This window comes from Ahaetulla prasina, chromosome 7, assembly GCF_028640845.1.
Source record: "Ahaetulla prasina isolate Xishuangbanna chromosome 7, ASM2864084v1, whole genome shotgun sequence".
NCBI classification, from domain to species: Eukaryota; Metazoa; Chordata; class Lepidosauria; order Squamata; family Colubridae; genus Ahaetulla; species Ahaetulla prasina.
This window is the reverse complement of record NC_080545.1, coordinates 6526671-6542079: the sequence shown is the minus strand read 5'-3', so window position 1 is coordinate 6542079 and position 15409 is coordinate 6526671. Positions and strand designations below refer to the sequence as shown.

The 15409-nt window shown below is 44.3% G+C and overlaps 1 protein-coding gene across 13 annotated transcripts in view; it reads right to left on the bottom strand.

Moving 5' to 3' along the window:
* Positions 1-15409, bottom strand: part of MAGI2 (membrane associated guanylate kinase, WW and PDZ domain containing 2) — a 755967-nt gene that overhangs the window by 58044 nt on the left and 682514 nt on the right. For all 13 annotated transcript variants that reach the window (XM_058190302.1, XM_058190300.1, XM_058190301.1 and 10 more), the window contains 2 exons: positions 13660-13908; positions 1537-1722 (listed from right to left, as the gene is read on the bottom strand). In XM_058190302.1, coding sequence (XP_058046285.1) covers positions 1537-1722; positions 13660-13908 — 435 coding nt within the window. The remainder of the gene's footprint in view (positions 1-1536; positions 1723-13659; positions 13909-15409) is intronic.

Sequence of the window (15409 nt, the reverse complement as noted above, 5' to 3'; positions counted from 1 at the left end):
ATCCAATCCAATCCAATCCAATCCAACTATCTATTCTCTCTCTCTCTCTCTCTCTCTCTTTCTTTCTTCTTTCAATCATCTATCATATACCCCCCTCATCTTTCTCTCATCTCTCTCTCTCAATCTCTCTCATCTCTCTCTCTCCTCTCTCTCCTCTGTCTCTCCTCTCTCTCCCCCCCTCATCTATCTCTCCTCTCTCTCCTTTCTTCTCTGTCTCTCCTCTCTCTCCCCTTCTCCTCTCTAATCTCTCTCTCCACCTCTCATCTCTCTCTCCCTCCTCTCCCTCTTCTCTCTCTCCTCTATTCCATCTCTCTTTCTCATCTCTCTCATCTTTTTCTCTCCCCCTCTCATCTCTCTCTCCTGTCTCTCTCCTCCTCACATCTCTCTCTTTCATCTCTCTCTCTCTCTCTCTCTCTCCTCTCATTTATCTAATCCATCCATCTATCCATCCAAATTTTTGTGGGAGAAGAACAAGGAAAGGGAACAAGGTCAAGCCACTTATTTTCTTTTTTTTAAAAAAACACCTCGAGCTTCAATCTCACTGCTACCATGTTGATTTTTTTGTTGTTTGACCACAGTCTGTGGACACCCCTGCTGGGTAGAGATGTAAGGGTAGAAACTACACCCAAAATATCTAAAATTCAGACTGATCTGTTAGGATCTCTGATGGTTTGAGTTCTGTTCTGAGTCACTGACTGTAAAAGAGCCCTCAAGCAAGTTAACTGATGTCAGTGGAAAGGCCACTGTGTAAAATGGAATGAAACTGCAACTATTCCAAATGCTAGGTGAAATAAGGTTAGTTTTCCCACAAGGCAAAGTTACGGACCCCAAAATGCTTTGTCCAGGGTCTTTTTTCTGATTGGATTCAAATATAGTTTAGACATCTGAAGGGCTGAGATTCCATTGCAGCCAACCAATCAAGGAGACTATTTGTAGATCGGGGTTGAAATGAGGGGGTCTTAGCTGCTTTCTGAGCTTGGTTGTTTTCTACTGGACGTTTCATGACCCAAACTAGGTAACATTATCAGTCACTGATACATCACTGATGATGTTACCTAGTCTGGGTAATAAATTGTCTGCAGCCACCAAGCTCATAGAGCACCAAAGACCCCACAGTCTTCCTCCCCCTCCTCCTCCCATACCTCCCTCCTTTGTAGCACTGATGATGTTACCTAGTTGGGTAATGAAAAGTCCGCAAGAAACCAACCAAGCTCAGAGAGCACCAAGTACCCCTCATGTCAACCCTGAGCTACAAATATTCACTTTTATTGATTCTTTCATCAGTACATAACCTCCATTTAGTCTTGCTGTCTATTTCTTCATTCTTCATTCTGTAAATAAAAAAAAGGAGGGGGAGGAGGAGGAGGAGGACGGGGAGGGGGAGGGGGAGCAGGAGGGGAACTGACAATACCCTTGATAGGATTTCGTGCCCCATCCAGCTCAACAAAAATCGCTCCCCTTTCCGCAAGGGAGCCATTTGGATTAATTGGTTCCTCCGTCAACTTCCCTCCTGGATTTTAAGGGTCAAGGACTTACCCTCCTGAGGAATGATGCGAAGAGTTACACTAAGGCCAGCATCTTTAATGAGCTTCACAATATCGGCGTGAGGCATGTTAATAATGGACTGGCCATTCACAGCTAAGATCCGGTCTCCGACTTTTAATTTCGCACAGCGATCGGCAGGGCTCCCTTCAATTATCCTCCCTATTTTATGGGGTACAGCTAGAAGACAAAAGAAAGACGAGATAGGAGCAAGCAAGCAAATAAGTATTTGTAGGCAGACAAAATGGCTCCCCCTGGAAAACATCTACACCAGCCTGCCCGAGTTTTCCTAGTTATTCTGTGCCTCGCTTTTCCCTTTGTCCTGCCTGAGGTTGTGTTTTCTTTCAAAACTTCAGCTGCGAGGTTGACTCGGCCTTCCATCCTTCCAAAGTTGGTAAAATGAGAGCCAGATTGTTGGGGAACAAGAGGCTGGCACTATAAACCAGGGGTGTTAAACTTGATTTCATTGAGGGCCGCATCAGGGTTGTGTTTGTCCTGGGGTCAGGCTGGGCACAGCCATGGTGGGTGTGGCCAGCTCGACGGCACTCGTGTTGGAAGGCACCTGTATGGCCCAAGCGCTCTGCCAATGAAAACGGGCTCCCAAACTTTGTTTTCGGCTGCGACAGCCTCCTGCAACCTTCTGCTAGTGAAAACAGAGCTCAGGAGGGCCGCCGTTTTTGTTGGCGGAGACACCGCGGACCAGTCCTTCACTGTTTCCAGGGCAGCCCAGTAGGCAATCTCTAAGCACCCTGCAGGCCGAATCCAGCCCATGGGCCTTGATTTTGATACCCCTGCTGTAAACCAATTAGAGAGGGCTGTAAAGCATTGTGAAGCAGTATATAAGTCTAAGTGCTATTGCTATTGCTAAATGTCAGAGTACTTGCAGCGTGACTACTATTAGGAGACAACCCAGGAGCAAAACACAGCACACAGAGCCTTAGACATTTAACAGTGGTTTATATACAAAATATATACAGAAATATACGTGGAGGCAAATACCTGACAAGCAATCTGTCTTCTTCTTAACTCTACACAGAGAACTCAGCAATGAACAAGGAGAGAGAATACGTCCTCTCCTGGCTGAAATTTATAAACACCCCTTAAAGGGGTAAAAGACTTATGTGGACCCCTTCAGTGTCTTAAACTGGCTATAGCAATGTTGATTCATTCTCATTGCATCAGCCTTACATTTCATCAGCTTTACAGTTGCATCAGCCTTACATTGGCTGGTCAGCTTTAAATCATCATTACCCTGACACTAAATCTCTGTTACTGGGAGGAATGCCAAAAATAAGGAAGCAAAGAACAGCATCTCCAAAATCTGTGCTTTTTATTTTTATTTATTTATTTATTTATTTATTCGATTTTTATACCGCCCTTCTCCCGAAGGACTCAGGGCGGTGTACAGCCAAAAATAAAAACAAACAATACAATATACAATTTAAAATACAAATTAAAAAACTTATTTTATAATTGGCCTAAAAAACTTTAAAATATATAAAACTAAAACCCCATTAAAATTAATAATAGATAATTTAAAATCAATAAAATTTAAGCCAGCCCCGCGCGAATGAAAAGATGTGTCTTCAGTTCGCGACGGAAGGTCCGAAGGTCAGGTATTTGGCGTAAACCCGGGGGAAGCTTGTTCCAGAGTGTGGGAGCCCCCACAGAGAAGGACCTTCCCCTGGGGGCCGCCAGCCGGCATTGCTTGGCGGACGGCACCCTGAGAAGTCCCTCTCTGTGAGAGCGTACGGGTCGGTGGGAGGCATGCGGTAACAGCAGGCGGTCCCGTAAGTACCCAGGCCCTAAGCCATGGAGCGCTTTAAAGGTAGTGACCTTAAAGTGCACTCGAAAGGCCACAGGTAGCCTTTATTAAAAACGCATCTTCTCTTGATGATTCACCTGAGGAAAATACCTTCTCATAGCCTTGTTTTTTTGCTAAAGGTGAGAATGGCGCAGACTAGTTTCAGAAATCATTTAATGTCAATGTTGTGGAAGTCTACAGCGTCATGGCGGCTCCGTTTGCGAGTTCTCTCAAGATGGGTGAGGAACCAGAAGAGATTATCCAATCAAAGATGGAAAAATTATGGTGCTTTCAGCAGGTTATCCTTTGGCAATGAGTTGGACAGAGACAATTCAACAATTCTAACAACTACTCGTGGCAGGGCAGCCCTACAAAAAAGACGTAACAAATGCAGGTCCCTTCCAACTCTGTTAATCTGCTAAACAGATGCCAAAACGTACTGATGTTTTCATTTGTGCTTTCGCAAACTAACTAGTAAATAATATTGAATGGCTTTTAGTACAGCATTAACTCTACTTTCCAATTAATTTCTAGTGCTTTCCCATTAAAAGCGCTTTGAATTAAGCCAATCACGGTTTGATGAAATGCTTGGGTTTTCCATAAGCCACCTTCATGGTGCAGTGAGAAACAAGTATCTGGCGCATTTAGAGAAATGAAATGTCTAAACCTTTGCAAAACCTTGCAACTAAAGTGGAAGAGCCTCCACCATCTGTTAATTTAACAAAATCAAAATGAGATCTGAAATTGTAAGAAGTCAGATCACTTGCTGAAATGGTTTGAATTGCCTTTGATTTTGGACAGTTCAGTTGCTCTTTACCTGGATGTTATGCTAATAACAGAATAATAAACAAGCCACAGAGTTGGAAGGGACCTTGGAGGTCTTCTAGTCCAACCCCCTATTCAAGCAGGAGACCCTACACCATTTCAGACAAGTGACTGTCCAATCTCCTCTTAAAAACTTCTAGTGTTGGAGCACCCACAACTTCTGGAAGCAAGTTGTTCCACCGATGAATTGTTCTGTCAAGAAATTTTTTATTTGTTCTAGTTTGGATTTCTCCTTGATTAGTTTCCATCCATTGCTTCTTGTGCTTTGGAGAATAAAATAGAAAAGAATAGAACAGAACAGAATGGAATGGAATAATAGAATAGAATAGAATAGAATAGGAATAGGAATAGGAATAGGAATAGAATGGAATGGAATGGAATGGAATGGAATAGAACAGAATAGAATAGAATAACAGAGTTGGAAGGGACCTTGGAGGTCTTCTAGTCCAACCCCCTGCTTAGGCAGGAAACCCTACACCACTTCAGACAAATGGTTATCCAACATCTTCTTAAAAACTTCCAGTGTTGGAGCATTCGCAGCTTCTGGAGGTAAGTTGTTCCACTGATTAATTGTTCTCACTGTCAGGAAATTCCTCCTTAGTTCTAGGTTGCTTCTCTCCTTGATAAGTTTCCATCCTTTACTTCTTGTCCTGCCCTCAGGTCCTTTGGAGAATAGCTTGACTCCCTCTTCTTTAGGGCAGCCCCTGAGATATTGGAAGACTGCTATCATGTCTCCCCTAGTCCTTTTTTTCATTAAGCTAGATATACCCAATTCCAGCAACTGATCTTTGCACAAGTTCAAAGCTGATGAATCTGACTTCTACAACTAACAGGGATTTCCAATTTCTACAACCAGCTATTAAAAAAAGTATAATAAAATGCAGTTTGTGGCCAGTCCAGCAATGGCATCCATAATATACAGGTAGTCATTGACTTACAACATTCATTTAGTGACCATTTGAAATTACAAGGGCACCGAAAAACATTATTTATGACTATGGAGATTCTCAGTCATCCAGGTCATGGTTGTCTCACAAGGTTTTTTTTTCAAGAGGCAACTGGACTTTCTGGTTTTTCTTTGAAGACGTTTCGCTTCTCATCCAAGAAGCTTCTTCAGCTCTGACTGGATGGTGAGGAAATGGAAAGATTTATATTCCTTGCAGACAGCTGGTCATTTGCATCCTTTTAGCGAGTCCTTGAGGACACCTGATGACATAGATAAACCTCCAAGTGGTCTCAACGACTCTCTAAAAGGATGCAAATGACCAGCTGCCTGCAAGGAGTATAAATCCTTCCATTCCCCCACCATCCAGTCAGAACTGAAGAAGCTCCTTGGATGAGAAGTGAAACGTCTTCTAAAGAAAAAGAAGAAAGCCCAAACTCAACGGAAAAGCCAGATTCACTGAACGAGCACGGTCCTCACTTAGGACATCAGGGGTTCCCTCCCCAACACCTGGCAAGAAAAGCCGTAGAATGGAACAAAGCTCGCTTAACATCGTCACGCCCAGCGGCAGAAATTTCGGGCTCACTTGCGATCGTAAGTCGAGGACCAGCCGTAAACCCTTCAATTTGGCCACCCAAAATGTCAATTGATAAGTAGCACTCACGAGCAGAAGTTTCTGCAGGACAAAAGGAAGACCAAATATTGGAAGCTGGATGACCCGATCAATAATCTGCTCGTGTGTGTGTGTGTGTGTGTGTGTGTGCTTTGTCACATTAGGACGGTCCAATGTCACCCAAAATCCATTATGACCCACGGTGGCGCAGTGGTTAGAATGCAGTACTGCAGGCTACTTCTGCTGACTGCCAGCTGACTGCAATTTGGCAGTTCAAATCTCACCAGGCTCAAAGTTAACTCAGCCTTCCGTCCTTCCATGGTGGGTAAAATGAGGACCCAGATTCTTCGGGGCAATATGCTGACTCTGTAAAACCGCTTAGAGAGGGCTGTAAAGCGCTGTGAAGTGGTATATAAGTCTAAGTGCTATTGCCCTTCCTTCCTTTCCTTCCTTCCTTCCTTCCTTCCTTCCTTCCTTCCTTCCTTCCTTCCTTCCTTCCTTCCTTCCTTCCTCCCTTCCTCCCTTCCCTTCCCTTCCCTTCCCTTCCCTTCCCTTCCTTTCCCTTCCCAGTGGTTAGAATGCAGTATTGCAGGTTAACTCTGCCCAGTTCCAGCAGTTCGATCCTGACCGACTGAATGGTTGACTCAACCTTCCATCCTTCCGAAGTCGATAAAACGAAGACCCAGATTGTTGGCGGCAATATACTGACTCTGTAAACCGCTTAGAGACGGCTGTACAAGCACAGTGAAGCAGTATATACGGTAGTGGCCAAATTGTTAAAACCTTTTGGAAAAAGTGTATTTTTGAGGTTTGATGGCTAATAACACCACTTTTTTTGGGGGGAGTTTCAAGAGAATCCTATTCCACTGCTGGAATGGCCTGAGAATAGCCCAGACTTTCACCCAATTGACAATCTATGGAGCCAATTAAAGAAACTTGTTAGTCAGAAGCGACCCAGCAATAAAACCCAGTTAATAGAATCAATCCTTCAATCTTGGTTTCACATTAGAACAGCTGCAGAACTAAAAGACTTGGCTCACTCCATGGGAAGACGTTGTAAGGCCGTAATTCATGCTAAAGGTTACCCAACTAAGTATTAACTGATGTGGTGATCATTTTTGCATATCTTGTTTTTTCTATGGTGATCATTTTGGTATATCTCATTTTTTTCTACTTGTTTCACTTTTCTTCTTTATACTGTAACTGCTATTCTAATAGCAAATCCTTCCTAAAAGTTACGGCATTACATTCTTGATTAAATTATCTTTCCATGGATATATAATTTTTACGGTACTATTCCCTCCCCCCACCCCACAAAGCAGTGTTATTAGCTAGTTTTAGAAAGTACACTTTTCTAAAGTGCAGTTTTAGAAAAAGGTTTCCACAATTTTGGCCACTACTGTAAGTCTAAGTGCTATTGCTACTGCTAGCGTTTTGGTCACAGTGATGGATTCTGCAGGTGGCCTCGGCAATGGGCTTTTAAATTCAATGTATAAGAAAGTCCTGGATAATGGCAGCTGAGCTACCGCTTTGCATCACTGCTAAAGAAATGACTTGAGGCTAAACCCAGCTTACATTTATAGAACTCTGCAACAGCGAGAGATGGCTACTTCCAGCATATGTGAACGGATTCTTGTGCTTCTCCTTTCCCCGTTTGCCGTTTTGCACATCTATTCACTTTGACAGAAAGTGCATCGAACGTGCAGGCGGTTTTGCTGCTTAATTTTTTAAACCCAAAGAATCCTCTGGGAGTGGCCTCATCCATCAACAGAGATTTATTTACCGAAAGCAGAGAAGGGCTGTGTTCTGTCCCTTCCCGGCCTCAGCCACGCGAGCTGGCTAAACGAGCAAGTAATTGAGTTCACGGCTGCTATCAGTCCTGGCAGGGAATCTGCAGCTGCCTGCCAAAGTCTCCCTTATCTTGGGGTTGCCGGGCAACCAGGAAGTCAGCAATCCAGGCCGAATGTTCAGCTCAGTTCTCCACGAGTCAAAGAGTTCAGCTCAATTTTTGCTCGTCACGGAGCAGAAGAGCAGCCAGGGCTGCTTTTATACTCTGTGGGGTATGGCTCCGTGACTCAGCACTCTCTAGGCCTGCCTCACCCCTTCCTTTGTTGTAGCTGCTTCTCGTATCTCCGAAACCTGGGATCTAGCCAGGCCTGATTGCCATCAGCCGGGTCTGGAGGCGTGGCCTGGGGGGGAGAGTCAGGGGACGGAGGCCTCGTTATCTCCTCCACCTGGCCTGCCTCTGGCTCCTGGAGCTGAGCCAGAGGAGCCAGTGCTCCAGGGGTAAGTCCTGATGGCCTTTCCCCCTCACTTTCTGAGTCACTTTCTGGCAGGGGGCCCAGCTTGGGGGGGTGCAGACACAACAGGCTGTCTGCTTCAGTAATGGGATTCATCCAGTAATTCAATTGCTGGCTGGCCCCTAATTTTCTCTCCCAAAATTTTGAATAATTAAATGGGCAGAAAAGGAAGAAACAGGACCAAACCTGGACCTCCTGAACTATGGCAAAGCAGTTGTATATCAAATACGATTAAAGAAAAGACTGCGTTCCCACGATTGGTTAAGGGTGCACAGGTGTTTCTGTGCGTGGAAACCCCTGTTTTTTAGGGATACTCCCGGCTCACCCCAATGGAACTCTGCAAAGAAGTATTTGCACAGAGGGGCTCCCCACAAGTTAATTGAGGCGTTTTCTAGAGATGCACTGCAAAAAGAGAATTTCAGAGTGAAAGTTTTCCAGTCCCTTTTTCCTGCAGGACAAGAGCTGACCTAAGTTTGATTGAAAGTGACTGCACTAGAGAGAGGCAAAAATGCAAACCAGTGCTTGCTTTTTCAGACAATAATTTGGTTAAAGAAAAAAAATAATGTCAAACAAAATATATAGCATCTATCTATCTATATCTATATAGATGTCTATATAGATATCATCTATCTATATCTCTAGCTAGCTGTCATCTGTCTCTAGCTATCAATCATCTGTCTGTCTGTCTGTTTCTCTCATATCTATCTATCTATCTATCTATCTATCTATCTATCTATCTATCTATCTATCTATCTATCTATCTATCTATCGCTATCATCTCTCTCTCTATCATCTGTCTGTCTGTCTATATCTATCTATCTCTATCTATCTATCTCTCTATCTATCTATCTATCGCTATCATCTCTCTCTCTCTATCATCTGTCTGTCTATCTATCTATCTATCTATCTATCTATCTATCTATCTATCTATCTATCTATCTATCTATCTATCTATTCTTCTTTATCTTTCTATATCAATATCTCTCTATCTCTCCGTCTCTCTCTGTCTGTCTCTCTCTCTCATCTATCTATCTATCTATCTATCTATCTATCTATCTATCTATCTATCTATCTATCTATCTATCTATCTATCTATCTATCTACCTACCTACCTACCTACCTATCTATCCATCTATCTATCTCCTTAATCTATAAGTCTCCCTCCCTCCCTCTCCCCATCCCTCCCTCTTCCCATTTCATTCATTGGGGAGAGAGTAGCTATTCAAAAGTGAGCAGATGGCTAGTTGGCTAATATTTTGCACCCCTTGGCCAAAGCTGACCTGAAACAATCACATAGTCCTTGTCAATCCAGAGGTAAGTACGGCAAATAGTGCTAGTTTTAATACGAAAACAATCACCTAGAAAGCCTCCACCACAGATGGACATATGAGGAGAACACTGAAATACAGTGGGCACAATCCAGAGAAAGTTAACTATGAAATCAATGGGGCTTAAGTGCTTATTTCTGAACTTAATTCTCATTGATTTCAACTGAACATAAGCTCACTTAGCTTTCTCTTGATTGTATCCAGTGACGTCTTCCAGCCTGGATCTTCTGGTATGTAAGGCTGAGAATGACTCTGGATCCCACTAAATTCTCAAAACATCAATCTTGCATCAAGGGAACTGCAAACAAACAAACAAAACCCACGGGAAGTTTCTATAAGGAAATCCAAGCACACCTTCATGTATGAACGTCAACAGGTCGTACAAAACATATTCTCGGAAACGGATCTTTAAGCTTCATCTCCTGCATGCCGAAGAGACTGGACAGCTAGCCATTTGCCCAAAATGCTATAGCATCTCCCTGCTTGAGCAGGGGGTTGGAGTAGAAGACCTCCAAGGTCCCTTCTAACCCTAGTATTCTACGTTCTATGCAGTGGTGGGATTCAGCCGGTTCGAGCTGGTTTGGGCGAACCGGTAGTTAAATTGCCGGCTGGCCCTGCCCCTCCCTTCCAGTGGTGGATTTCAAAATTTTTTGGTACCGGTTCTGTGGGTGTGGCTTGATGGGTGTGGCATGGCTTGGTGGGCGTGGCTTGGTGGGCGTGACCGGGGAAGGTTGCTGCAAAATCCCCATTTCCTCCCAATCAGCTGGGACTTGGGAGGCAGAGAATAGATGGGTGATGGGGCCAGTCAGAATTTTTACTACCGGTTCACCGAACTACTCCAAATTTCCACTACCGATTCTCTAGAACTGGTCAGAACCTGCTGAAACGCACCTCTGCTCCCCTCCCCGCCCCTTCCAGGAGTCCACACGCGCCCAATTTTGGCTCCCCGGTAAGTGCAGGGAGGCCTACTAGGCCCAAAACGGGGTGCGGTGGGTGCAGCACGCCCCCCTGCGGCCTGTTTTCACTCCCAGGAGGCTTCAGGGAGGCCTGTTAGGCCCAAAACAAGGCACAGGGGGGCGGTGCATCCTCCCGTGGCCCGTTTTTGCTCCCAGGGGGGTTCCAGGAGGCTGAGTGCTGCCTGTCACACACACTGGCCACGCCCACCCTGGCCACGCCCACCCAGCTAGTCATTAGGGCAGAGAACCGGTTGTTCAATTATCTGAATCCCACCGCTGGTTCTAGGCCATTTTAGAAGACAATTGGAAGACACCTCTCTAATTTCTCTTCATCCTCTTCCAAGGGGAGCCATTCCTGCTGCAATTTAAGGCCGTGTGAATTTATCCGGCAGATTATCCCTTTAGCCCAGAGGGTGAACGACTGGCAGAGTCTGTCCCCACGATGAATTCACGACTCTTTCCCCCCTCCCTCCCCCATTAGAAAAACGTTTGTCATAAGCGGCGTGTTTGCGCGCAAATTGCAAAATAAATAAATAAATATAAGGTAATTCAACAGGAGTAATTTAACGGGACTCTCTTTTCCAAAAACAGCACTAGAAATACGGGATGTTAAGGAGGATCCACCGGTAGCGCAGTTTACGCTGCCTGAAATTTTTCGCATTTCTGAATCTGAGGGAGGCTGCAAAAAACCCCGAAACTGGTTCTTTTACGTTCTGCTGGATAGACGTGAAGGCTTAATAATTCTTTTCTTTAGAGGTTGAATAGGGAACTCTTTAAATCTTATGTGTTTGGTTCTCACCAACTTTGAAACAGGGAAATGGCCCTCAATGGTGCTTATTCAAAACACAACTGGACTTTTTTTTCCTTTTTTTTTTTTTAATAAAAAAAGTTTTATTTCCATCTTCCAACAACCTATTCAATGTACAGTCTCTTATTCAACATTAATCATTAACTTTCATTTGTTACTTATTCGGGCCTGCCCAGCTACCACTTCCTTCCTTAACCTGACCTTTCCTCCTCCCTTCTCTACCTTCTTCTACTTTCTTCATCCTTCCTCTCCTTTGCTTTTCTACTTCCTCTCCTCCTTTCCCACTCTTCTCTTCTTCCACCCTTTCTAACCCTCTCTCTTTCCCCTTTCTTCTTCCTCTCCTTTCCACTCTTCTCTTCTTCCACCCTTTCTAACCCTCTCTCTTTCCCCTTTCTTCTTCCTCTCCTTTCCCCCTCTTCTACCTCTCTCTTTTCCTACCTACTTTCTTCCTTCACTCTCTCTACTCCTCTCTCCCTTTCCATTCCCTTCTGAAATGGCAGCTGAGCAGCCCCGATTTCATTTCAAATTATTTCTATTTTTTAATTACATATCTTCAATCATTCCTGTACATTGATCCTTCACCTTTTTTTTTTCTTGAAGACATTTCACTTCTCGTCCAAGAAGCTTCTTCACTTCTGACAAGTGACTTTACAGTCTCTACTTAAAAACCTTCCAGTGATGAAGAATTCATAACTGCCGTCTGGTGCTTTGGAAAATAAGTTGACCCCCGTCCTCTTTGTGGCAATCTCTCAAGTACCGAGAGGCCTGGTTTTTCCTTGAAGATGTTTCGCTGCTCATCCAAGGAGCTCCTTCACTTCTGATAGAACTTCTGGCAGAATTGAAGAAGCTTCTTGGATGAGAAGCGAAGCGTCTTCAAGGAAAAACCAGAAAGTCTAGTTGTCTTTTGAAAAACAAACAAACACTACCACCTTTGGGACATCCATGACCTGGATGACTGAGAGTCTCCGTAGACATTTAGCTAAACCAGGTGAAATAGTCGGTCTTACGGATTTCAAGAACAACAAGAGAGAGATTCAATGCTGAACTCTACAGTTAAATAGTCCTCAATTATTGTTGCTAGCAAAATAGCTTGTTCGGGTGTCTATGGAGGTTCTCAGTCACCCAGGTCATGGTTGTCCCAAAGGTGCTTTTTCCAGAAGCAGCTGGACTTTCTGGTTTTTCTTTGAAGATGTTTTGCTTCCCATCCAAGAAGCTTCTTCAGCTCTGATTGGATGGTGGGGAATGGAAGGATTTATACTCCAGACAGCTGGTCATTTGCATCCTTTTAGAGAGTCGTTGAGGCCATTTGGAAGTTTGTCTGTTTCCTCAGATTGGATTGTGGGGAATGGAAGGATTTATACTCCAGACTGTTGTGACCCAGGCCCAAATATGTAGGAATAAACTTAGTCCGTGGAAAAAACAAACAAACTTTATTCGAACAGCTGGGAATTATAATATAACCACAGAGTTGGAAGGGACCTTGGAGGCCTTCTAGTCCAACCCCCCGCCCAGGCAGGAAACCCTACACCATCTCAGTCAGATGGTTATCCAACATTTTCTTAAAAATTTCCAGTGTTGGAGCATTCACAACTTCTCCAGGCAAGTCGTTCCACTGATTAATTGTTCTAACTGTCAGGAAATTTCTCCTTAGTTCTAAGTTGCTTCTTTCTTTGATCAGTTTCCACCCATTGCTTCTTGTTCTACCCTCAGGTGCTTTATTACTTCATTCCCAGCAACTCAAAGTAAAACAAATGCCTCCCAACACAAATTCCTCAGTTATCTCACAAACCTTGGTCCAACTAGGCAATCGTCCAGAAGCCACAAAAACAAAGATGTCGACAAAGCAGAAGACGAAGCAGCAGATACCAACATTGGTTTCTGGCAAAGCTGAAACACCAATGCTGGTCTCTTTTAAGCCTTAAGGGGGGGAGGGGGGCAGTCATCTCTTGGCCCTACTCCCGAGTCATCCTCTCTGCTTGAGCTGCTCTTGCCTTCTGGCAGCTCTTCTCATGCATGCATTAGGAACAGGCTCCTCCTGTTCCTCTGCCTCACTACTATCAGTCTCTGGAGGCTCTGGAGTTCACACCTCACTTCCCGATGGCCCTGGCCTCACCTCAGCCTCATCGCTGTCTGACTCCGTTGCCAGCTTCGTAGGCTGCTGACGGACCACAACACAGTCAGCTGGTCATCTGCATCCTTTTAGAGAGTCGTTGAGACCACTTGGAGGCTTGGGTGTCCTCAATCCATACTCATTTGCACTACTCAGGTGATCCTGAGGACACTGACAAACTTCCAAGTGGCCTCAAGAACTCTCTAAAAAGATGCAAATGACCAGCTGTCTGCAAGGAGTATAAATCCTTCCATTCCCCACCATTCAGTCAACGCTGAAGAAGCTTCTTGGATGAGAAGTGAAACGTCTTCAAAAGAAAAACCCAAAAGTCCAGTTGCCTCTTGAAAAAAATGCACCTTTGGGATAGCTTGTTCAGGGTGTTTAATACAGGGCTCATACAAACAAGGCCGGACAGAAGATTTTAACTTACCCATCGTCGACCCAGATTCGGGCCTGTTTAAGGAGCTAATGATAACGAATCCAAACCCTTCGTTTTCTTTTCGATGGATGATGACGTCGCTGGTTGGCAGGCTGTGCGAAGGGAAGCTCTCGGGCGGCGTTGCGTTGTTGCTGGAGACAACGTGATTGCTGTTGGCGTACGTAGCGTAGTCGCTTCTGGGGGAACTGTGGTGGGTGGACACAGAGCCTGGGCTTCGGCCGTTCTCTGGACACGGTTCTCCTGAAGGGAAAAAAAGAAAGAAAAAGAAACACATTGAGCAGAAGCTCGATGGACACTACCTTATAGATGACCCCCACCCCGTTAAAGACTTTGGAGTTTTCATATCCAATGATCTAAGTGCCAAAGCTCACTGCAACTACATTGCAAAAAAAGGCATTAAGAGTTGTAAACTTAATCTTGCGTAGCGTCTTCTCCAGAAACTCTACGCTACTAAACAGAGCATATAAAACATTTGCTAGACCAATTCTTGAATACAGCTCGCCTGTCTGGAACCCATACCTCATTTCGGACATTAATACAATTGAACGTGACCAGAAATATTTTACAAGAAGAGTTCTCCACTCCTCTGATCGCAACAAAATACCTTATGCCACCAGACCTGAAATCCTGGGTTTAGAAAATTCAGAACTCTGCCGCCTTCAACATGACCTGAGCTTAACTCATAGAATCATCTGTTACAATGTCCTTCCTGTTGAAGACTACTTCAGCTTCAATCACAACAATACACAAGCACACAATAGATTTAAGCTTAATGTGAACCGCTCCAATCTTGATTGCAGAAAATATGACTTCAGAAACAGAGTTGTTAATACCTGGAATGCACTACCTGACTCTGTGGTCTCTTCTCAAAATCCCCAAAGCTTTAACCAAAAACTATCTACTATTGACCTCACCCCATTCCTAAGAGGTCTGTAAGGGGCGTGCATAAGAGCACGAACGTGCCTACTGTTCCTGTCCTAATGTTCCCTTTGATTGTATACAATTTCATATAGTTTTTACATACTTGTGGTTATATATATGCTTATATATCGTATAGCTATTTCATGCTTATGCTTATATATAATGTTGTGTCAAATAAAATAAATAATAAATAAATAAAAATTCCGTGGTGGCACAGTGGTTAGAACGCAGCATTGCAGGCTAACTCTGTATTCCCACTGCCAGGAGTTCGATCCTGATCGACTCAAAGTTAATTCAGCCTTCCATCATTCTGAGGTTGGTATATAAGTCTAAGTACTATTGCTACTCTTCCATCCCTCCCTCCCTCCCTCCCTCTCTTCTTCCCCCCTTCCCTCCTTCCTTTCTCATTCCCTTTCTCACTCTCCTTCCAGGTGGCACAGTGTTAGAATTGTGCCACCAGGTATTGCAAGTTAATTCTTCCCACTGCCAGGAGTTGGATCCTGACCAGCTCAAGGTTGACTCAGCCTTCTTTCCTTCCGAGGTTGGTAAAATGAGGAGCCAGATTATTGGGGGCAACATGCTGACTCTGTAAACTGCTTAGAGGGCTGTAAAAGCACTGCGAAACGGTATATAAGTCTAAGAACTATTGCCCTTCCTTCCTTCCTTCCTTTCCTTCCTTCCTTCCTTCCTTCCTTCCTTCCTTCCTTCCTTCCTTCCTTCCTCTCTTATTCCCTTTCCCATTCTCTCTCCTGATGGTAGAGTGGTGAGAATGCAGTATTGCAGGCTGACTGCCCGCAATCAGAAATTTGACCCTGACCAG